General features: G+C 54.5%; 2 protein-coding genes and 1 long non-coding RNA gene across 15 annotated transcripts in view; 1 reads left to right on the forward strand and 2 right to left on the reverse strand.

The window, feature by feature from the left end:
• The window catches only part of DHRSX (dehydrogenase/reductase X-linked), a 109,049-nt gene extending 86,558 nt beyond the window's left edge, over window positions 1–22,491 (reverse strand). Inside the window, exon 1 of the mRNA XM_073227704.1 lies at window positions 22,356–22,491. Within this exon, the coding sequence (XP_073083805.1) occupies window positions 22,356–22,464 (109 nt within the window). The 5' untranslated portion in view covers window positions 22,465–22,491. The remainder of the gene's footprint in view (window positions 1–22,355) is intronic.
• On the reverse strand, window positions 13,687–22,495 carry ZBED1 (zinc finger BED-type containing 1). Of its 9 annotated transcripts, none has more exons than XM_037013487.2 (3): window positions 21,922–22,164; window positions 18,119–18,447; window positions 13,687–16,705 (listed from the first exon to the last, which is right to left on the reverse strand). In XM_037013487.2, the coding sequence occupies exon 3, from the start codon at window positions 16,650–16,652 to the stop codon at window positions 14,568–14,570; it is 2,085 nt and encodes a 694-aa protein (XP_036869382.2). In that variant the 5' UTR covers window positions 16,653–16,705; window positions 18,119–18,447; window positions 21,922–22,164; the 3' UTR covers window positions 13,687–14,567. The 9 variants fall into 9 exon arrangements, with proteins under 9 accessions (XP_036869382.2, XP_036869383.2, XP_073083803.1 ...); XM_037013488.2 differs by having other exon boundaries at window positions 21,918–22,164; XM_073227702.1 differs by lacking the exons at window positions 18,119–18,447; window positions 21,922–22,164 and adding an exon at window positions 22,356–22,495.
• LOC118971542 (uncharacterized) overlaps window positions 18,455–23,888 on the forward strand; it is a 34,211-nt gene continuing 28,777 nt past the window's right edge. The window contains exon 1 of one of the 5 annotated variants that reach the window (XR_012127410.1): window positions 18,455–21,913. This is a non-coding gene — a long non-coding RNA (uncharacterized lncRNA). The remainder of the gene's footprint in view (window positions 21,914–23,888) is intronic. The other 4 variants (XR_012127409.1, XR_012127412.1, XR_012127411.1 and 1 more) reach the window with 4 other exon arrangements.

Raw genomic sequence — 23,888 nt, forward strand, 5'->3', positions numbered from 1 at the left:
TGGGGTCCGCCTGCGTCCCAGGCAGACCCCACGCCCTCTGACCCGCTGCATCTGCCTTCTCTGCACCATCGCATCTCCCTCCGTCAATGCGCCAGCTTCCCGCCACGTGCAACTTCTCAGTGTGCAATGTGCACACTCCCCTTTCCTCATCACAGCCATGCAAGCAGGAACCGCCATTCCCTCCGAATCCCCATCGGGCTGTAATAGGGCTATTTTTTTCACAGACACAGAGCCCTGAAGGGCCAGGCTGACCCCCGTAACATATCAGGAGGGGGCAGTGACACCTGGAACTGCAGGACACAGAAGCTCCTGCAGGCGTTGGGTCTCAACAAGTTCAGCATATGGGTGCTTATCTATACACACAGGCTGACCCTTAACACCACGGGTTTGAACCACGGGCCCACTGATATGTGCATTTTTTTTCCCAATAAATATATTGGAAACATTTTTGGAGACTGGCGACCATCAGAACGTTTTCTAGCTTATTTATCCTAAAAATACAGTATACACTACGTATAACATGCAAAATACGTGTTCATCGATGGTTTGTGTTGTCGGTAAGGGTTCTGGCCAATGGAAGGCTCTTCATAGTTAAGATTTTGGGGGGTCAAAATTTATACATGGATTCTTCAACTGCGTGTGTGGGTCAGCACCCCAACCCTCGTGGTGTTGAGGATCAACAATTGTACTTAAACTCCATAAATGCATGTATACACACATGTTTAAACACACCATTTCACATCATCTTCTGCTGATTTATGGCAAGTTCATGAAGGTTTCACCGTTACTGAGCTTGGGCAATGGACTAGTTTCAAGGAGCCTTTTTCTTAGACAAGAGCAAAGGCCCTATTCTCTCGTTACCCCCTCACCAGAACTGAGAGGAACAGAGGTTCCACTTCCCTGTCACAGAGGCTTCCCCACAAATCCCTTGGTCCACATTGAGAAAGCCCTGGGAAATGCAAGGAAAACAAGTATCAAGTGGTCAGAGGCGATGTGTGGGTACCCGATGCACCCCAAACATGCCACATCTGCCCAGATGTCCACCGTACACGGGAGGCCACAGGAACCCAGTGAAGGAACTGCCGAGGTCAAGGGACTCGATGTCAGCCATGCCAAGCGCAAGCCGTACACCCAGATGCTGGGCACCCAGCCCCATCACGGGGCCAATCCCAGCCTGTCCCACCCCAAAACGGGCCAAGCATCAGGCTGTCACATCCCCAAGTCCTTGGCACTGGCAACGTGTCTCTGTCTGGTTTCCGCAGAGGGCCATGAACAACAATATCACAGAGGCGTTCCCTGATAGCACAAATAGCTCCCGGGACAGTTCACTTCGTGTGTCTGCATGGCTGGACCCTGGTGCCAAGATATGTGGTCAGACAGTATTCTGAGTGTTTTCAAAAGCTGTTCGATTTGGCGGGGGAGGGGGGGTGGTGGCACAGGTGAGATTAACATTTAAATCAGCAGACTTTGAGTAAAGGAGATTTCCTCCAAAACGTGGGTGGGTCTCGTCCAATCAGGTGACGGTTTAACCAGAACAGAGACAGATATTCCCCCAAGCAGGAGGAAATTCTCCAGCACACAGCCTTCAGACTGAAACTGCATGTCTTCCCAGGTTTCTGGCCTGCTGTGCTACCCTGCAGGTTTCAGATTTAACAAGTGTTCATAATTGCATGAGCCAATTCCTTCAGACAAATCAATCTCTTTCTCTCACAGACACATTCTTTCTCTCTCTCTCTCTCTCTCTCTCTCTCTCTCTCTCTCTCTCTCTCTCACATGCTATAGAGCAAGAGATAAAGATATAGATATTTACATATTTAGAATGCATTTCAGAAAAACAAGGAGCCATTTTTTAGTGCTTAACTATATAACCCATGCACTATTTGGAACATACTTATAGTAAAAGTGCATATTATTTGAGTCCAAACTGACAGCATTTCCGCTGAGATGGTCGATGGGATTTGCACATCGCAGACCTAATTCTTTAGCAAACAGCTGTCCAGCCACACCGTTGGTGTTCCGTCCAAGGTGCATGTCATCATTTTTCGCTAGATGGACAGGGTAAGAAATTTTGTAAATCCTCAAGGTCTGGTTCCTTTCCAGTTAGAACCCCCTTTTTTAATGTATGTCTCTCCTGCTGCATGTCCCTATGAGCAGCGAAAATCCAGTCCCCACCGTCTACACATTGCAGGGTAGTCTCTTCAGCTAAATATCCAAGCATATCGCATGTAAAGTTCTACCTTCCGCAAAACACAAGCACATGATTTGGCCAAGTTCTCTGCCACTTTATACCAAGATGGCCGTCCTCCAATTTCCAACACCTGCTTAATTCTGGGTGAGACCTCAGCAGAGGCACCTTTAATGGTCCCGCACCCACCTTCCTGCTGTTAATGATCATGTATGTCACTCGGCAAGACAGGAGAAGCTTTCTCCACAGCTCCCCTACAAACAGGGTGGCTTCAGCCCCAGGGATGGATTCTCTCCCCGTTCTGCAGGCTGGGATCCGACGTCCAGGGCAGGCTGGTTCAGCTGAGGCCCCTCTCCTATGTGTGAAGACACCATCTTCTCCCTGTGTCTTCCTCTTGGGACACCCATCCTATGACATCAGGGTCCCCCTATGACCTCATCTTAACTTGGTCATCTGCAGAGACCCTATTTCCAGATGTAAGGCCACCTTCCCAGATACTGGGCACAAGACTCTAATATCTTTATTTAGGGGCGGTGCCACACAGTTCAAACCCTAACAATGATGCATGCACACCCATGCACGGGTACACCAGCCTGCCTGGAGGGAGGTCCCTGTGGTGAGTTCTTCCTACATCCCTCCAATCCCTGGCTGCACACAGATACACAGGATCCCTCCAAATCACCTTGAGGGTCACCTGCTGTTCTCCACACCCCCTCCACCTTGCGTCCTGCATGCATCACCAACTCATACGTGTCTGTTCATCTCCAGTGGCCACGACAGACTGAGTCATCTGTGAGCTGTGGCCATAACCTGACCTCGGCGGCACCAGCCGTTACTGGGACCAGCTGCTCCTGGTACCACGAGGCCACCCCGTGACCAGGCACTCACCCGCTAAATCTTCCCAGATCTACTTAGCGATGCAGCCTCCCAACACAACCGTGGGCTGTGAAGCCGCTTGCCACCAGATTTGTGGCAACCCTGCCACAACCCCGCATCTGAAATAAGAAGGCAAGAAACACCAGCAGCCATTATACGCTTGGTAAAGGATCATGTTTGCACGGTGAGAGATTCTCTTCCAGAACCCACACTATGTTTAGAATGCTGGCAGGTCATTGTTCTTTTTTAAGAATCTGACGTGGAGGCTTGACCTCCGGCCTGTGTGAGGGGGCCAACATTTGGGGGAAAGGGTACGGTGCCAGCTCTCTGCACACCTAGCTCATGGACCACCTCACAATAAATATGAGATGGCTCCAAAATGTAAGTGTGCAAAAATTCAATCATAAACATAATACAATAGGCTGGTGGTGGTGTGCTTTCTTAATAGACGATCTCATTGCAAAGATGGCTTTTCAAAGGAAGATACAGAAGTCATGGAAGAAAAGTGTAATTGTGACCACATAAAAAGACATTTCATTCTACAGCATGCAAACAGCCTCAAGGAACGTCAAAAGGCCGACGACAAACTGCAGCCCATGGGATTGAGGTTGCATTTTTTGTACACAAAAAACTCGTACAAAATGACATGAGAATGTCTAAAAAAAGCCAAAAATAGACCAAAAAATGAACAAGGAATTCACAGATATTGAATAAAATATGCCCATCTAAAATGATGCTGAAACTCAGTCGTGATTCAAGAAAATAAGAGTAAAAGAAGTTACTGGTTTTCCTCAGTTATATAGAACAGTGAGGGCCTATGCAGGATGGGTGGGTAGGCGTCAGAAAAAAAATCAGGTGCTTGCACAGCTGATTTTCCACCAAGGATGTATGTTCTCAGGAGGCAAGCTGGAAGGGCTGTCCGGCGTTAAAACGCACTTTTTCTTTGGCACGCCAATTTCACTTCTAAGAATTAGTGACACAGCCACACTCCCATGGATATGCAGATGTATACGAACAAAAACACCGAGGGCAGGTCTATATAATAGAAAGCTCTTTAGTTTGATTGTCCTTTTATGCAAGACTTTTTACAGGTGTTCTTCAAAAGAAAGCCGCCTGTCGGACCAACCGCGTGAATGACTCCCCGGGGGAATTCCACTGAGTGGAAAAAGAAATAGCACCTTCAAAAGGCATCCAGAAACTGACCCGTGCAATGGAAGTGCACAGACCTCAACCCACAAGCACAGAAACGCACACATGTTAAAAGGGGGAACGCTGAGCCCAGGCAACGTGTTAGCAACTGAGGGAAAATAAGATGAAGGCTACACAGGATTTCTCCTTAAGTTCTCTTAGGACTGCATGTGCATTACAATGACCTCAAAGTAGAAACATAGAAGAAAAGGTCTAAGCTTAGGTCATAGACTCAAGTCTTCTTTAAAAATATACTAAAAAGAAACACGAAGAAGGCTTTGCGTTCTCGGCTCCCTGCCAGTTGGGAAAACGTCCCGTGTTTCACGGCCGCTCCCTTGTGAACTGGTGATAATTGCACGTCCTCTTTAAAGTAAGCATTCAGGAAAATGCTCACTGTCACTAGCCACCAGGGAACCACAAACCAAAAGCATTGTGTGACAGCGCTTCACGCTCACTAGCATGGCTATTCATTGCAGGAAAAAAAAACACACACACAATACAACTGTTGGCGAGGACGTAGGGAAACTGGAGCCGTCCCATGGGGCGAGTGGGAATGTAAAATGCCTCAGCCACTTTGGAAAACAGTCTCACAAATTCTCGCACGGTTAAACGTGGGGATGCCGCATGGTCCGGCCACTGCTCTCCTTGGTATCTATCTACACGGGAGAAATGAAAACCCGTGTCTGCTCAAATAGGAATGTGTGAATGCTCAGAGCTGTGTTATTCACAACAACCAGGAAAGTGGGAACAAGTCAAGTGTCCGTCAGCGATTGAGTGAATAAAGGAAATGCGGTCCATCCAGTCCGTGGAATATTACGAGACCATGAAAAAGGAGGGGCGCTCTATCAACTCTACACTGTGGGCGGACCTGGAAAACATGATGGTCAGTGAGAGATGCCAGACATACAAGACCCTATAGTATGTGATCCAATTTATATGAAATATGTAAGATGGGCAAAGCCACAGAGATAGAAAGTACACTGACAGTTGCCAGGCAGTGGGGGTAAAGGAATGGGGAGGGGTGGCTGATGGGCACAGGGCTTCCTTTGGGGGTTATAAAATGCTCTAAAATCACAGGGCCGTGGTGCATGTCCAATTCCACAAAGACAGTAAAAACCAGTGAATTGTATCATTTAGTGGGTATACTGCATGCTCAACTATTTCTCCATAAAGCCATTTAAAATGGGGAAATGCGTTGTTTACTCATGAATAACGGGACACGTGGAGATTTGGAGGTTCGGTCCTCCCCAGTGAGCTCAGCGGGAGCAATGCTGATGCAGACAGGAGGGTCGCAGCCACCCAAGGACAGGTGGGGCACAGACCAGTGTCACACACAGAATGAAACCAGGCCAGGATGAAGCTCTGAGACACCCGTGGTGGGCCTGGGGTCTCAACACGGGGAAGCTGTACTAGCCACACCCAGAAAGAAGAAGGTGGGGGTCCGAACCATCAAACTGGGGCCACGGATAGTGGGCGGCATCCGGTGCTACCACCCAAGGCTGTGGGGTCCTCCTGCTTTAGGTTGAGAACAGATGCGCCCCGGGAACATGTTCAAAAGCATGCAAGTTCTGGACCACGAACTCGGCCGCCTACCATCCACCTGCCTCCAAACCAACAGGGACTCTTCAGCTGAGAAAGAGCCACGGCCACATTCAGAAAGTGGCCCTGAGCCTTCCAAAATTCCATTTAAGTACATCCACTGATACGATGTTTTATGACAAGTACATCTCAATGAAACCGGGGGGCAGGGGTAATACGAGCCTATGCACAACTACAAAGGGTATTAGCTGGAGGCCAGCTCATTCAACCTCCACTTAATAAATCACGTGCTCAGAACCTCCTGGGGGATAAAATGATCCTAAGGACAAAGCCACGTCTCTTGCTGTCACTTAGAGCTGGTTTTCAATACGCCACAGGGACGTGAGAAAGTGAAAAAAAAAAAAAACTGGGATACAAAGTTGTAAGACATGTATGACTATGTTTCCATGACATTAACATTATAGGGAAATCAATGGAATAGTCCCTATAGCTAAAAGAAGTCACATGCAGCAAGAAACATCTTTGGAAAGCCGAATTCAAAGTCAAGAAATCTTTCCCGTTGACAAGATGAGTGGCCAAAGGGTAGCATGTTTTACACAGGGCAGGCGCTTGGCAACTGAGTCCTACAATCTGATGGAACGAGATGTTTTCAGATGCGCCCCGTCATGCCTGAAAGAGGCCTGACCCCTGTCTGCCTTGGACCCCGCATCTCTTACTGGCTTTCTGTAGTGTAGTGTGGGGACATAAAGTAGGTATCAGGGTTCTGCAGGGAACAGACCAATAGGGAACAGAGAGAGAAAGGAAAGAGATTTAACTTAAGGAACTGGCTCATGCAATTGCAGGTGTGTGGAGGTACAGGTGCAAAATTTGCAGGATAGACCAGCAGGCTGGAGCCCCAGGGGAGGGCTGATGTTGCAGGTGGTGTCCAAAGACCATGTGGAGGCCCGATTCCTTCTTTTCGCTGAGACCTTTACCTGATTAGATGAAGCCCACCAAGGCCACACAGCAGGATCTACTTTCCTCAAAGTCTACTGAAGTAAATGTTAGTCTCATGTAAAAAATACCTTCGCAACATCAAAAGTAGTGTGTGAATGAACACCTGCGTCCGTGGCCCAGGCAAGCTGACACATAAAATGAAACAACCGGATGTATATGATGTTTCATGCAAGGAAAGGGTCCTAACTACCTACGGATGGGCATCGTCTGGAGAAGCAGATGCACCTATGTTAGAGAACCCCTTTGTGAGCTGAGCCGTGGCCTTGGGCAACAGCTAGGGAACATGGGGCTGCAATCCAAGAGCTGGGGGACACAGGGGACTCAATCCAAGACCTGGGGGATGCAAGGGATGCAATCCCAGACCTGAGGGACATGGGGGCTGCAATCCCAGACCTGGGGGATGCAGGGGATGCAATCCCAGACCTGGGGAAGCAGGGGCCACAATCCCAGACCTGAGGGACATGGGGGCTGCAATCCCGGACCTGAGGGATGCAGGGGATGCAATCTGAGACCTGAGGGTTGCAATCCGAGCTGGGGGAACACGGGGGCTGCAATCCCAGAGCTGGGAATTGTGGGCAGCAATCCCAGACCTGAGGGACATGGGGGCTGCAATCCCGGACCTGGGGAACACAGGAGATGCAATCTGAGACCTGGGAGATGCAGGGGCTGCAATCCCAGACCTGGGGGCCGTGGGGGCCGCAATCTGAGACCTGGGGGACGTGGAGGCTGCAATCCCAAGTGCAGGACAGAAGGCAGAAGCAAACAGGCCAGGCCCACAGTCCCTCTGCACGGCAGCTTCCCTGGGAGGGTGGGATCTGCTCTCTGAACATACAGCCAAAGGAAGCCGGGGTTGCGTAGCAGCAGCAGGGTCCTGGGCAGGGGAAAGCCGTCTGGGCCAGAGGAACACAGGTAAGGTGCCCACCTCAAGCTAACACGTGCGATGGCTGGGATGATGGCCTCCTCATGGTGGGTGGCTCTCATGCCCACCTCATGCCAGGGTGCTTCTACGCCTCAATGAACTAGTACAGAATCAGGCTCAGGATGGCCGAGAGGTCCAACACCTACTGCAGCTACTAACTTAGCCTGTGGGGGTCGTAAACCTTCCGTCCGGAAGTCCCACCCTTGAGACCGTAACAACTCTCTCCACACAAGCAAATACAAGAGGCCCACAGGTCCCTCTGCAGAGACACCTCCCACAGACAGGGTGGCTGTGCCTCCCCTTCTGCACCCGGAGCTGGTCTTAAATGAGGCAGAGCTGGGCAGGGCAGGGCCAGGGGGAACCGGGGCAAGGGACTCCTGGTATAAAGGACTGGCCCACTGTTGGCCAAGCTCTTTGCCGCACTCCACATGCACCTTGGGGTCCTGGCTCCGTGCTTCCTGCAGAAGCCCAGGTGGGGTCCGGAGAGGACGTCTCATTTAGGAGCTGCCCCAAGGCCTGGGCTTCAAACTGGACTGTCCCTGGCCAGCAGGAAATGTTTCAAGGGCCCGTAGGCCCCGGATGCCACTTCAAACTGCAGGTAGAGCACACAGACACGGCGAGGACGCTGCTTTGCACAGGTTTGCATCCCAGAGAGACCAGGACATAATGTGCTTTCCCGAAAAGATCACGGTAGCAACCAAGAGGCCCCTCAATCCATGGATGGACAAATAACCCGGGGTCCATCCAAGCAATGGACTATTACCCAGCAGTATAGAGAAATGAGCTGTCGAGTCAGGAAGAGACGTGCAGGAACCTTAAATTCACAGCAGTGAGTGGACGAAGACAGTGTCAAGAGACCACATGCTGTGTGATTCCCACCCTATGACATCCTGGAAAGGGCCGAGCTACGGGGACAGTATAAGATCCGTGGCCACCAGAGACTGAGGGAGGGAGGGATGGACAAGTGGGGCCCAGAGGATGTTTAGGGCAGAGAAACAACTCTGTGTGACACTGTACTGACGGATACAGGTCATTATGCATTTGACCAAGCCCAAAGAATGAACACACCCAGACTGGGATGGGAGGTCTGAATAAAGCAGGTGGCCCTGTGGCGGGCCTCATCTAATCAGGTGCAGGGCTGGCTAGCACAACAGGTTGGGATAATTCCGTTTCTGTCCACTTAACCTGGGATGTCTACCTTCTCCTGCCCTCAGACATCACTGCTCCTGGTTCTGGGCACTTTGGACTGGGACTGGATTATTCCCGGGCCTCCAGTTTATAGACAGCACATCACGCCTCTTCTTGGCCTCCAAAGATGCATGAGTTAATTCCTCATAATCAACAAACACATCCAGATAGATATCCAGGCATCTGTGTTAATGAGGGTCCTCCAGGGTAACAGAACCCACTCTCACTACCTGATCCCCTCCCAAAGGCCGAGCACCCAACACCATCCCCGTGGGGGACACACAGCCACACAAGCCCCCTGGGAACACATATTCAGGGCCCAGGAGGCTCACACCACCTGCTCCGGAGGCGGCACCGAGAGAGGTCGGCGGTGAGGGCGAAAGGGCAGGAAGGGCGTCCTGCACCACCGCCTGCTTCCCACCAGTGGGGGAGATGCCTTCCCTGCACGTTCTGACCCCCAACCCGGCCATAACCCCGGACTGTAGGTGCACCTCCTGGGATCCCCCCTGTCTCCCGTCCTCAGCCCTAACTCATCAAGGACAAGGCCAGGAGGGGCACAGCCAGCCTGTTGCCCTGACCCTCACCAGCCCTTCAAGGGGCTGTCACTGGTGCAAGCCCCCACCACGCAGGCCGCTGCTCCCAGGACCCTCCTGCCCCCTGGAACTCTCCCCCCGCACCCTGACCCCTGCCCGGGGCCCTGCCTGGAGAACCCACACCCAGGCTTCACGGAACAGCCAGAACGGTTGGGCTCTGCCCTGACGAGGCCCCCACATCCCCAAGAAAGCCACTGTTTGCACTGCCTGCCTTGTACAGGGCCCCCACCCTGGAGTCACAGCAGGCGGCTGGGTGCGGGGTCTGAGTGGCCCTAAGGGTTGGGGTACCTCCCTGGCTAGGTGTGCAGGAAGGATGGGCACCACGGCAGCCTGGGAGGCAGAGGACCCGGCACGCAGTGCACAAGATGCTCCATCCCACTGTCCTGGGCAGGAGCGTGCGAGGGGCGGGCCTCAGAGCCCCTGTGACGTGAGGGGGCTGGGCTTTGGGAATCCCTCGGTTCCTCCCAGCCTGTTTGATAGGGCGGGTAACACTGTAAATCCAAGCCCCGAGAGCCGGGGGCAGCTCTGCTTTCAGAAAAAGCCTTAACTCAGAAAATTTCACACAGAGACTAAAAGCCCAATGCCTTCAGTTTAACTGTAACAGCATGACTGAATGGGTGGGTGATAGAAAACAGACAGACAGATAGATCGAGAGACATAATAGATAAATACAAAGGTGGTAAACAGGTAGATGATACATAATACATAGATGATAAATAATAGATACAATACATGATAGATAATAGACAATAAACACACATGTAAATATGGACAATAAACAGATGATACAAATAAGATACCTAGACGATTGACAGACACATAAAGGGAATATAATAAAATATATAAATGTGAAATAAACAGTATGTATATACTACATATATGTATGTATGCACATACATATGTGCTATTTATATATAAAGTATCAATTGCAACCATGCTTTGAATAAAGTGTAGTGCAAATGTAACAACCTGGGCATTGATGTAATTATTTAAGTTGAATCACGATGCATCTAAATATAATGCACAATCATACATACGTAAGTTAAAACACTGGCCAACAGACAGCAAAGCAGGGGTTCCCAATTCTGTGCACGGATGGGCTCTCTCTGCCCTGTCTAGCCGCCAATCACCACCTCATTTCCTCGAAAACCCCACCATGACCTTCCCAGAAACAAGAGCCTCAAGACGACTCATAAAGCCTGGCATCTGGGAACTTCAAACTGAGTCTCCGATGAGAGGCATCTGGTGCCCCAAACTCAGGAAAATGCCCCTCCAAAGTCCCCAGTGGAGTCACGGGGTTCCATCCTCCTGACAAGCAGACGACCGCCTGTTGCTCTGAGGAAATGTGTGTTGAGGAATGTGCCCCCCACAATGCGCCATGTGCTCCCTGAAAAAGGCAGGACTGTCCCATCCCCGTTCACCAAAAGTCTAATGAGTTTGGGTCAATCGAGAAGCTGAACCGACCACCCGGAAAGCAAGAGGCAGAAAATGCTTCCTTGCATGGTGTGTCTCCTTAGCAGGCATTTGGGTGGCGTCCCAGATGTATATACAGAGCAGATACCCACCCCAGGTGTACAACCCCAACATGGGACCCCCACCCTGGGCAACAGGGTAAAAAGCTCGGGTGTGCACAGGCACCCAGGGGTCCGGTGAGAATGCAGGAGGTCCCAGGAGGCCCCCAACCTGCATTTGTGGCAAGCAGGGCACCTCTGTGCTGTGGCCACCGGCCATCAATTGAGAACCAGGGTCTGCAGAAAGGGAGTCCCTGGCCGAGGAGGAGCCTTCCAGGGTCAGGACCTGGACTTGAGGTCATCTGAGATTCTAGGCCACGTGCAAACAGGATGGAGGTGGCTGTGTGCCTAGCAACCCCGGGTGAAGGAGACAGGTCTGGAGGCCCCCAAAACCAAGCAGGAGATGCCGTCCACCTGCAGGGCACTCGGCCGCCAAAGCTTAGAGGTCAGCTTGAGGGTGAGTCCGGCTGGGAGCCCAGCCCCCGTGTGAGATGAGTCAGGAGCACAGAACGGCCTGTGCATCCAGAGCTGCAAACGAGTTCTGGGGACCCAGACAGCTCTGAAATATCAAACTCCATCCATTCTGAATTCAGTCCAATTTCCAGGACAGAGACCCAGGGGGCCACAAGTTCCCGAGGAAAGTGTTTCCACGTATGGGTCTGGGACATGTGCAGAGGGCACCCTGAACCAGGAGAAATGGGCTCTCAGCCCGTGGCATCACCCTGCACCCTAAGGGACATCAGCACCTGGTCCCTCAGCCCCGTGATCTGTCAGCAGGTCAGGCCGCGCTCAGAGGGGGCTGCTGAGTGTGGGGTCTCACTGCAAAGACCCCTGGTAGTACCCACCTTCCCGAGCGGGCGCACGCCGGGAGGACAGAAGCCTAGCCTCCTGTGAACCCTGAAAGTAAGCTGGCCAGGAAACAGAGTATTAATAGGGGACCCAATTAAAGGATTCAGGAAGACGTAACTCCTGAAAGTCAGGGGTGAGAGGGCCCTGTGACTGCCCCTGCTGGCAGCCACTTAAACACTAAGAATCCCACACAAACGGATTTGATGCCATCTCAGCTTCCTGCCTTCCCAGAATTCACTCAGCAGATTCACAGCAATAGCCAGAGGCCATGAGGCCACAGGTGAGGCCACACTAGACAGATCACACGCAGGGGCCTGCACATGCCTGCAGGAGGCAAGCACACGTGTGTAGGCAAACGTCAGCCCCAGGACCAGCGGCTGGGAAGGCCGTGGGGGCCCCATCACCCAGAAGAACATTTCCGTCCTGGCATGGGACCTCATCAGAGAATACACACCTTGTGAGCTCACGTATGGAGGGACAGCTCCTGGTGGCTGCACGGACTGCGGCTTCCCTGCCACACTGTTAACGGACCATCCACAGGACACAGGGACGTCCCCTGGCCATCGCAGGCTAACTCACCAGCACAAACTCAAAGCAGGCGGCTCGTACAGGGAGGCACACAGTGCCCGGGCCCGAGATGTGCACACTGCCTCTCAAACCTGCACAGCTGTGCAGACTCAGGGGCAGAGGGGAGAGAGCAGAGCTCCTCCGACCAGCGGACCAGGACCCACGTCGGGCCACTGCAAGCCTCAGGCCAAGGTGGGTGGCCTGGATTTCCTGGGACAGATATGTTCTCATGAGTTCTATGCTTCCAAATGGTTGAACCGAAACCAGAAGAGCAGAAATATTTCACAACACAGAAATGACGTAAAATTCAAGTGTCACATTTGATGCCCATGTAAAATTCAAGTGTGACTTTATGGGCTCACAGCCAGGTCCACATAAGAAAGGGTCTTGGGAATCCCATGGGCCACCAGGCCACAAATATTTACTGTCTTACTGACAAAGGTCTGTGGTTGCTGCTGGGCAGCTGCTAGAAGCCCCAGGATTCCCTCAACACCAAGTATCCGGGAACCAGATGCATGTCTGAAATCAGACCCCGGATTCAAGGTGTAGCCACAGTCCCAGCCTCTCTGGGTCTGACTTCCTGTGCACAGCCTCCGCCCCCCGTGGCTCACCAGGCCCCACACTCAAGAATAGGGGGCCGCTAACGTCCTGGGGTCTGGCTTTCTGCCCTTTGCCCCCTTCCCTGCAAACACTGAGAAAGCCTTGACTGAATGTGGCTGCTGCATTTCCCACCCTCCCTGGGCCTGCCCCGAATGCAGAGCTCAGACTCAGGGCCCTACAGACAGATGTAAGCATTAAACCCCTACCATCCTGGATTAGGCGAGCGCCGGGCAGGCCCAGATACTAGAACTACGTACCGGGTGGGGACCAGGTCTGCACAAGCCCATGTGAAGGACCAGGAGGACACCTACGTACAGGAGAACGGCGAACGCTATGGAATCACCGGTCCACATGACTGGAAACGAGCCCATTTAAACTCAAAATGCGTGCAAATGTTAAATGCCAGCAAGGCAGGCATGCCAGTGCAAAAGCACAGGAAATCACGGCTCCCGGACCTCGCACGCCAGTCCGCCGTGGGCAGATTTACTCAGATATCACGACGCAAACCCATCCATAAAATCAGCATAACCAAGATCACTTCCAGTGACCGAGGACACAGGGAGACGGACTTAATTCTCTGTGGCCTGGAAAAGTTTCTGAATGACAACAGGAAACCTGCCTCGCAGTGGGACGGCTTACACACAGCGCCAGTGTGAGGAACGCATGTCAGACGAATAAATTACGAGTTCATTTATTTCTGGGACTTATGGAACAAAGTCAAATCCGAAAGTGTTAAATAGACACCCAACCAGCGAGGGGGAGGCCTGGTGGCCCATGGGCTTCGTGAAAAAGGCAAGAGTCGCGGAGAGGCAGGCGGCCAGGGTGGCACACGGTTTCATAGAGTCAGAAAAAGCCAGCACGTTTAGGAAACACGCAGGGGGATGCCTTTGGCGTCATAAATGTGGGACCTGCATCTCGGGGCCTGGGAGCAGAGACGGGACACGTCTTGGAGACAGTGCCGCTTGGCCCATGCAGCTGCCATGCTCCGGGGATACACGCAGAAAGTCTTGAGCTAGTCCGGGAATCGCTTTCCCTCACAGAAGGCAGCCCATGGCTTGAGGTGGGTCCTGCCTACTCCGAGGGCCTCCCAACAAACCATCCTCCCCATGTGGGGGCGTCCGAGCAGGGGGGGCACCTAACACAGGCCTTGGCTCTGCTGAAGAAAGGCCAACAGTGAAATTAAAAGTTGTTCCAAGCTTGCCTCCTACAATCTGCTCACTGTGGCCAAAGAATGTTTCCCAGAGCTTCCCAGAGGCCAAGTTCCCATTCAGGTGAACAGGTACACGCATCTTCATTCAATTGACTTGCCTGCAGGTTGCTCACGGCCTGGGGCAGGAGGCGAGGGGGTTCATCCATCCGTCCGCAGGTCTGGCATTTTTCAGATGTAACCCGGACCCTCCCTGGGAAGAACTCGGCTTGCTCGGGAGTAGAGTTCTGCACACAGCTGCAAGTCCACCACGAGATTCCTTCTCCTGGTGTCTCCCGGTGCCAGCCAACAAGCCAACCTACGGGGTGGGGATTTTCATCAAAGCATCCCACGGGGAACCCCGTGGCAGCTACATGAATCCGCCATCCCGGACCCCGAAGAAGGCGCCGTGCACAGCCTCCCCCAGAGGGAAGCCCGGCTCGTGGTACAGGCCCCATTCCCCCTCATCTTCATCCACTGGCTCGGCCTCGGCGCCGCCGCGCAAGTTCTCATACAAGAAGATCTGTTCGTCCACATGCGCCGGGGCCAGCCGGTTCCGCTTGGCACTGACCACGTTGGCCGAGGAGCTGAAGAGGCGCTCGGGGAAGACGCGGGTGGGCGCCACGCACCAGTACTTCTGCAGGACCCGGGGCAGCACGGGGAACAGAGCCAGGCGGTCGGACCACCACTTGAGCGGGTCCTCGCCGAGTCCCAGCACCTTCTGGGACTTGAAGTTGCTCAGCTCCTCCACCACCTGAGCGTGCCACTCCTCCTGGTCGTCCACGCCGCCCGTCTGGCAGAAGATCTCAGCCAGCATGCTGTTGATGACGCTGGTGGGCGGCGGCGTGGACGCCAGCCCCGGCTTCTTCGCCGGGGGCTCCTCGGGCGGCGTGTAGATCTTGTCCTCGGGTGGCCGGTAGCTGCCGTCCTTCATCTTGTCCAGGAGGCCCTTGGCCTCCTCCACCACCCTGTTCTCCACCTGCTGCCTCTCGAACGCGGACAGGAACGGCAGCCGCTTGTAGCGGGGGTCCAGGAAGGTGGCCACGTTGAGGAACATGTCGATCTCGGGGGTCTCCTGGTAAGTCTTGATGAGCTCCTTGGCAATCACCTCCTTGACTATGCTGATCTCTTTGGAGTCTGTCTCCTTGACGTTCAGGGTGGTGTTGAGAAGCATGTGCAGCAAGGGCTTCACCATGCTGATGGTTGGGTACTTGGAGGCGGACAGCACGTCGGCCACCTGCTTGAAGGGCTGCAGGAGCTCCACCAGCCCCTCAATGGTGCTCCATTCACTGGCCTCCAGCATCAGGTGGTGGTTGTTGCTGTCCTCCACGAGCACGCCGGCGATGACGAACTGCTGCTCCCTGAGACGTTGCAGCATGGCGAGCGTGTTCCCCCACCAGGACACGCGGTCGCTCACGAGCATGCAGTGGGCCACGTTGTGCTGTTTCTGCTTCGCGTAGAGCATGTACGTGGCCACGGCGGACTGCTGGAAGTACTCCACCAGCCTGCGGCAGCGGGCCACCAGTCCGCCCAGCTTGGGCAGCTGCAGGGCCTGCTGGATGCCCGCGTTGAACGTGTGCCCGAGGCAGGGCATTTGCACGGAGATGTCCAGCAGGGAGCAGGCCTTCACCACGTCCTTCCCGCAGTCCGAGGTGGCCCCGGACACCTTGGCGCTGATGCCCCACTCGACGAAGGCCTCGTACAGCACCCGGGTGACGGTCTCCGCCGTGTTCTCCTCGGGCACCTCGAACGTCTTCAGGCAGCGGGAGCCCACGGACAGGCAGTGGGCCGCGCCACCGGCCAGAAAGTGCGCGGCCAGCGTGACATAGGCCCTGTTCTGGCTCTCGCTGTGCCACGTGTCCGTGGAGATGCCGCACCATGAGGCGTCCGAGAGCTCCTTGAGGACCACCTCGCGCACCGCGCCATACTTCTCGGGGATGGCCTTGCTGCAGAAGAACGTGCGGCCGGGCAGCTCGTACCTGGGGTCGGCTGTCTTCAGCAGCGCCTTGAAGGTGGGCTCGTCCACGATGGAGGCGGGGTACAGCCCCTCGCAGATGAGGCTGATGACGGCGGCCGTGAGCTCCTGCTGTCTCTTGCTCTCCTGCCCGTGGCCGGCCTTGGCGGCCAGCGGGTCCTGCGCAGCCTGCTGCGAGGACTCGGGCTTCAGCTTGGAGAAGGCGGTGGCGAAGGCCTCGCGCATCTGCTCCGTGTTGCTCTTGACGAACTCACAGAACTCCTCCGGGTGGTTCTTCTCCAGGTGGTAGGACAGGTTGGAGGTGTTCCCGGAGTAGGCGATCTGCGCCATGCAGATGCGACAGTAAATCCTCTTCCATTGCAGGATGCATCCCTCCGCGTCAGTGTCGAAGCCGAAGTACTTCCACACTTTACTCTTGGCGCGCGGGTGGGCCACTAGCTTGAGGTCCGTCGGGGAGGCGTCCAGGCCTTTGCTGTCCATGGCTCCTCGGCCGCGGCCGGCCTGCGGCCCCCGTGCTCATTCCTTAGCACCTGCTAAGAAGCAGCGAGAGAAACAGCGTCAGATGGCACGCACGCACGCGGCCCTGAGTGAGCAAGCAAGCACACAGAAGGGCACCAGGGCACGCAGGACCCCAAAGGCCACCAGTCTGGGTGCAAGGCGTTTGCCGAGCGAAGGGGAGAGTCTGACTGACCGGCACCCTCTTCCGTCCAGGCCGGTCCTAAGGAGGCGGCGACTCCATGCGTCCGAAACCATGCACTGTTTTTGGATTTCTTCACATGACTTAAAGGGACTTCCTCACGTCAGCTATGTGCCTCCGCCTGCTCTAAGAGGCCCACCCAGCCAGCACCATCAGCCAGCTGGGGTCGTTTTCCGGGGAAGCCACGTGCTGGGTGCGTGAGCCCACGAGCATACTCCCACGTTCACGCCCTGCCACGCCAAGAACCTTAAACCGCGTTGCTGCAAAAACGCACGGCGCACAGCTCAGCGTGGCCAAGGCATTCAAGATGCAAGAGCGAGGCCTTCATTGGGCCCAAGGGGTCTTTACGTGGCCAACGAGGCGCTAAAGCTTTTCCCAAATTTTACGGGTTAAAATGACGACATTCTGCACATTGCACGCTTTAACATGGGTGTACCCCGCGGAAGGTGACCATACTGGAGCAATAGATTTCTCCATCCCTGGAACTTGTCCAAATGCCTATCACGGAAGGTGACATGTGGGCAGTCACACACACATGCAGCAATTCGCATCTGCTGCACACAGGTGCCAGCATCGTGCGGATCTCAGCAAGTAGTTTTGGGGACCGACAAGTCAGCCCCTCCACCCCCAGGATTCCCACACATCCAGTCCCTTGGTGTTGCCAATCAGGGCTGGGATGCCCAAGAAGTCACCTGGATTTTCATAAAAGGTCTCTTCACTCTGGAAGCTTTCAACCCACTGTTGAGCACTGGGTGAGGGGACAAGGCGGGGGCCTAAAAAGACAAACTGCACTAACCAGCCATTTTCTCAGCATTGGGAATATGTTGAGAGCCTAATCTTGATAAGGACTAGGGTGGGTTGAACAGTGTCCCCAAAATTCATGTCCTTGCAGTACCCGGGAACAGGAACTTATCTGGAAACAGGGTCTCTGCAGATGGGATTGAGGGAAGGATCTGAGATGAGGTGGTCCTGGATTGTAATTAAGGGGTGGCCTTAAATGCAATGAAGTGTCCTCCTAAGAGATGTAAGAGGAGACACACAGAGGAGATGCCACATGGAGATGGAGGCAGACACAGGAGGGATGTGGCCACAGGCCCAGGGCCGCCTGGAGCCCCCAGAAGCTGGCAGAGGCAGGAAGGAGCCTCCCCTGGTGCCTGTGGAGGGGGCTCAGCCCTGTCCCGTCCGGACCTCACACGTCTGGTCTCCAGAGCTGGAGAAGATGATTCCTGTGTCTGAAGCCACCTGGTACCTTGTTAGAGCCGCCTCACATCACTCCAAATGACAAGGATGGAACAGAAGATATCAATGGTCCCCGTCACCCTCGGTGCCGGAGAGGAGTCTCTGAATGCCCCCAGGTCCTCACAGTCGGCCATGCCATGCTGGCTTGCAGTCCACTTTTCAGGAAGATGCCACAACAGGCCGGGTAAATGGTAGCCATGGAGGAGCACAAGGACATCACTGCTGTGACCAACTCCAGATGACCCAAGAGCGTGCAGGGCAGATGGAGGGCATCCGAGACAGCAACAGGAGCCCCCAAGGCTGCACCTTGTGCAGCCATATGAGGGTAGGATGGGGTACCTGGATGCGGAAAAGGCAGGCAAGGTCACATGTCGGGACCCTGACCAAAGGAACACAATTCGGGTCTGTCACTATTATCAGTACTGCTATGTAGGACTTATTTATTCCTATTTACTTATTTATTCACTATTAGGATTATTATTATTCAGGATGACTATTAGGATTGTTATTCTGGCTATATTATCTTGATTGATCTATTATTACTATGATTCATTTGGCTGCTAGTATTTTATTATTATTTCAGCTGGCATTATAATCATTATTGTTACTATTCTGGCTGATTTTTTCACTACTTTTATTATTATTTTGGCTGAAAGAGATGTCAGCACCTGGAGAGGTTTTGCGCACAAAGCATGAAGGGCCACTGGCAACGTGGCTGCATTCAGAGGCCCTCTGCTGGGAATTGTGCTTTTCACTGTAGAGCATCTCAGGGACCCCCAGGGACGAAGGCCATGTGTGCCAGGGGGCTTCCCGTGAGTACAGCCAGGCAGAGGGCCTTCCACTGGGTGGCCCTGGTCTGGGGCTGGCTTCCAACAGGGTCACAGACAAAGGTTTCTTCTGAGCAGCCTTTTACCAGGTATCCTTGGAGGGTCTGTCCACGCACCTCTGGGGGACCGTCCCCAAGACCTCCCAAAGGTCCCGTGAGCGCCTGCCTTTTCCAATGATGGGTCTGCTGAGAGCAGCCTGGTCTTCTTGACCCTTTTGAACCCAAACACCCCCCAAAACGTGGGAGGAAGCAGCAGAGGGCACAGCAGGTAATCCCAGAGCCTGTCAACGACTTACACCACAGCCACTCTTTCCACACATGTTTTCCTTTTTGCAGAATATAGTTATTCTTTGTATGAAAAAAATGATGCTATAATTTTTGGCTGCTATTAGTAATGGGCAATTGGCTTGTTATGGCTATTTTAAATTAAATACAGGTTTAAGTACGTTTTGAATTTTTATTGTAATTCCTAAGAGGGTAAACACGGACAGGTATAATCCCATAAACCAAAGGTCTAAAGGAAGCCAAAGTTGATGAAGTTTGAAAACTTCAGTTAATACAATGGCTCATGTGCATAAAACCAATGAAAAGTAACTTTCTCTAAAACCCGGTGCAGTTGACCCTTGCACAGCAGAGGAGTTAGAGGCACTGACCCCAAGCCATCAAAAATCCCCATGCAACTCTTGACACCCCCAAAATGTAACTACAAGTAGCCTACTGCTGAATGGGAAGCCTTACCGATAACATAAACAGTCAATTAACCCATGTTTTGGATGGTATATATATTATATACTTTGCTCGTACAATAAAGTAAGCTACAGAAAGGAAAATGTTTTATCAAATTGTCACAGATCTGGGGAAAGATATTGGTCAGAATGTTTGGTATCTTGATCTGGGTGATGGTTACACGAGGGCATATGCATGTCAAAAGACCAAACTGTACACTAAAATTTGTGCATTTTTGGTATGTACCTCCAAATAAAAAATGTTTTTAAGTCATAGAAATAAAAAAATAAGAAAAATAAAAATAAGCTTTAAAAAAAAAAACCTGTCACACATCTCCAAAAACATCCACACATAAGTGGCCTCATGCTAAACCCAAGATCACCTGTCGTTCACAAAACTGGAGCCCCCATCCTAAAATAGCTTTATAAGAGGGCTGGCGGACATATTTTGGGGTGGTTGCTCACTCCACCTATACAGGAACGAACGACAAGTCCATTTTCCGTGCCAGAAAGCCTGCCTCCTATTTCCAACAACACTTTCAAGGACAATTCTGGGCAATACCAGAACATGATGTCCTCTCCTTTTCCAAACTCACGCACACATCCGAGAAACTGAATTTACCACAGCAGTGGCACCAGAGGGTCCTAACGCAACAGGACAATGTTCAACAGGTTCAGGCCTGTGTCTGAGTTGTAATGTCCCATGAAGACGCTGAATGCAGTAATTAAGTCCCCTATTTTAAACATGTGACCAACAGCCACACGTCCAAGCCATGTGGACAGAGAGAACGTGAAGAATGTGGAACTGACTCTGTCGCTCAGAAAGTCTCCCTTGGCTCAAAAACCATGTCTTAAAAAGTAGGACCTAGACATCCATCATGAACGCGTAACACTTTTGGGTTTAAAGAACAAATTTTGATAAATGTTAACATCGAGGACAACATACATTAGCATGTTCCTCCTTCTTTCTTCCCATTATCTAAGTGCAACGACTGTGCACGTGCCTGCCCCGCACATTCACCTTTCTAAAATGTGTAAGAGCCTGGTCGTTTCCTAAAGGTTAAGAAAATGAAACGCAGCTACTTCCAGGGTGAAATAGGGAAGGGAGCCTCTGCTACTGGTTAGCTTGATGCCCGGGGCAAAGTTCAAAGACTCCTCCCAAAAGTTAAGTCCAGTTAAGAGTAAGTCAGAAAGAAATCAAAAGGGAGGGGCACGGTGGCACTTGGGACTCTGACCTCCAGCAAGATAACAGAAGGTGTGTTTCCCCACCTGTACCCAAAATCATTTAGAATGCACCAGGCAGGCTGCGGTTTGCTTCCAGCCAGCTAGAGACTCTCATTATTTATACACAATGAACGCCACCCAAAGGCGTGGGACTAGGCACAGCCTCGGGCACATGACTTCAGGGGCCATTTGCATGTTAACGCCTTTTCGTTTCTTGAATCAACAAGTGGAAAGCGGATTGCAACTCCTGAGTTTAGGAGACGCACCGCCACCCAGCTTCAAGAGCAGCAGTTTGCTGCAGTCACGTGGCACCGAGTTTCAATCCCATTCTCCAGTGATTCTGTCTTTTCCGCGAGCATCTGAAGGGCTGGGTAACCCTCCCCACCCCCACCCCCACGGGTGAAATCCCAATTGCTCGGGTGCCCATTCCCTCCACGGTCCCAACGCTCGGGGACGCCTGCCCCCAGTCCTGCCCTGTTTACATGCACTTCCTGCTCTGAGGGGCACGTGGCCCCGGCCACCTCCAGTCCGGGCCTCCAGCGCCTCACAGGCCTTTCGGTCCCAGTCCTTGTCAGTGCGTTGAGTTAAAAATACCAACTTGCAGTTATCAGAATACGAAAGGCTTAGGTGCCCTAACACCGGGCTTCACTTCCCTGCAGGGCTCATTTTTAAGTACCTCGTCCTACCCGGAGCTGCTGCTGCCCGCAGAGGGTGGCCCGGGCCCCCACCCAGTCGTGGGAAAGCCAAAGACTCGAGACGTGCCCCGCTTGAGGGGCGCGGAGCGGCTGTTCCGGGGACCGGCGGTCGCAGGGCAGGTCTGCCCACTGCTCGGGCCGGGGGCGCACGGCGTGGCCACCAGGTACCTCACTCCCCCGCTGGCGCTCGGTACTTGGTTCTGGGAAAGAGCTACTTTTCACCCAACAATACAGCGTCCCCGGGAGTCACCCGCGGCGGCGGGGGGTGGGGGGGGCGTCCCTGCACCCGGTAAACACACGGCTGCAGGGCGCGTGAACAGGGGCAGCAATGGCACGTACGTACGAGCAGGGCGGCGATCCGCATCCCGGGGCCCCGGGGGGGTCCTGACGCCGGGGAGGGGGGTCCGAGGTCGCCGAGGGGCTCCGCTGCCGCACCCCGGCCCCGCGCTCCCGGCCTGCGGGGCGCCCTGCGCGCCTCCTTCCGGGAAGGCCGCCCGGCGCGCCCCCGGGCCTGCGGGCCGCCCCTCCTCCGCGGGGCGCGCGGCTGCCGGACCGGCGGGGGGCGGGGGCGGCGCGGGGCGTGCGGGGACCCGGGCCCGGCCCGGAGCGGAACGCGCGCGCGGAGACCCCGGCCCGGGGCGCGCGGGGAGGAGCCGGCGGGCGGGGGCGCGCAGGGCTCCGGGGGGCGCGCGCGCCCCCGCCGCCGTTCTGGGGAGCGCGGGGCCCGACCCGCCGCCGCCCCCAGACCCGCCGTCCCCCCGCGCCCGCCGCCCTGACCTGGTTCCGCGAAGCCCCCGCGGCAGCGGCGCAGCAGCTGCGCCACCACCACCGCCGTGCCCGCCGCGTAGACCCGCAGGGCCGCGCGCACCGCAGACAAAGGCGACATGGCTGCCCGGCCGCCGCTTCCGCGCCGCCCGCGGGATCGCCCGGCCCGGCCGGGGAGGCGGAAGCGCTGCGCTGCGCGGCCCGCCCTCCCCCGCCCACGCCGCCGCCGCCGCCGCCCAGATGGACCCGGGCCCGGGCCGGACCCTGAACCGGACCTGGGACTCTGACTCAGACCCCGAACCGAACCGGACCCAGACCCAGACCCCGAACCGGACCCAGGATCCTGACCAGGACCCAGACCCAGACCCCGAACCGGACCTGGGACCCTGGCCCAGACCCGGAACCGGACCCAGGATCCCGACTGGGACCCTGAACCGGACCTGGGACCCTGACTCAGACCCCGAACCGAACCGGACCCAGACCCAGACCCCGAACCGGACCCAGGATCCCGACCGGAACCCAGACCCCAAACCGGAGCCAGGATCCTGACCGGAACCCAGTCCCAGACCCCGAACCGGACCCAGGATCCCGAACGGGACCCAGACCCAGATCCTGAACCGGAACAAGGACCACAACCCACACCCTGAACCGGACCCGGGACTCTCACCCAGACCCCGAACCAGACCTGGGACCCCGAACCAGACCCAGGACCGCAACCCAGACCCCAAATTGGACTCGACACATCCAGGATCCAGACCCCCGGCGGGACCCCAGGCCCGGACAGGCACCAGACCGGGGACACATGCCTCTCCCCCTGCCTGCATTGCGGACCCCAAACCCTCCCAGGCCCAGGCTCCCGCCCACGCAGAGCCCGACCAGCCTCCCCACCCCAGCCCAACCTGCCACCCGCCTGTACCCGTGTCCCCCATTCCAGCCTGGACAGACCCTGGGACCCTGCCGGTGCTCTGAGACAGGCACCCCAGACCATAGACCCCACCCCCACTCGCAGCCTGGGGCCCCCATGTTGCGGAGTCCAAGCTTGGGATACTCCCCGCAGGACAGGCCAGTAAGTCCAGACACGAGGCGTTGGGGCCAGGAAAGACTCTTTATGGGGACAGCCAGCAAAGAAGGAGATGGTCGATCAACTCCTAAAGCCCCGTGTTAAGTCAGGGTGGATTTCCAGCCCCGTGTTAGGGAGCAGGTGGGCGCTGAGCTTGAGAGGTCACAGATGGCTGCAGACCTCTGGGTGCCAGAGAGTCCAAGGACAGTTGTGAAAGTCCATGTCCCTGGCTAGCTGACTCTTGGCGATATAAATCTGGTCACAATGATCCCATAAATCTTTGACAGGACATCATTATATTTATGCATATTTCCCTATCTCCTTGGGAGAGACACGTCTGGGGTAAGCTGTTTGCGAAAAGGAGCTGTGAGGAAAAATTTCTCTAATGATTAACATATCTGCCTGCAGGGCTGAGCAGAAATTATTCAACCCAAAGGTCAGGGCAACAAGGAAAACATGCAACACAGAGGCAGACATACCAAGCT

Source organism: Manis javanica, chromosome X (genome assembly GCF_040802235.1).
Source record: "Manis javanica isolate MJ-LG chromosome X, MJ_LKY, whole genome shotgun sequence".
Lineage (NCBI taxonomy): Eukaryota > Metazoa > Chordata > Mammalia > Pholidota > Manidae > Manis > Manis javanica.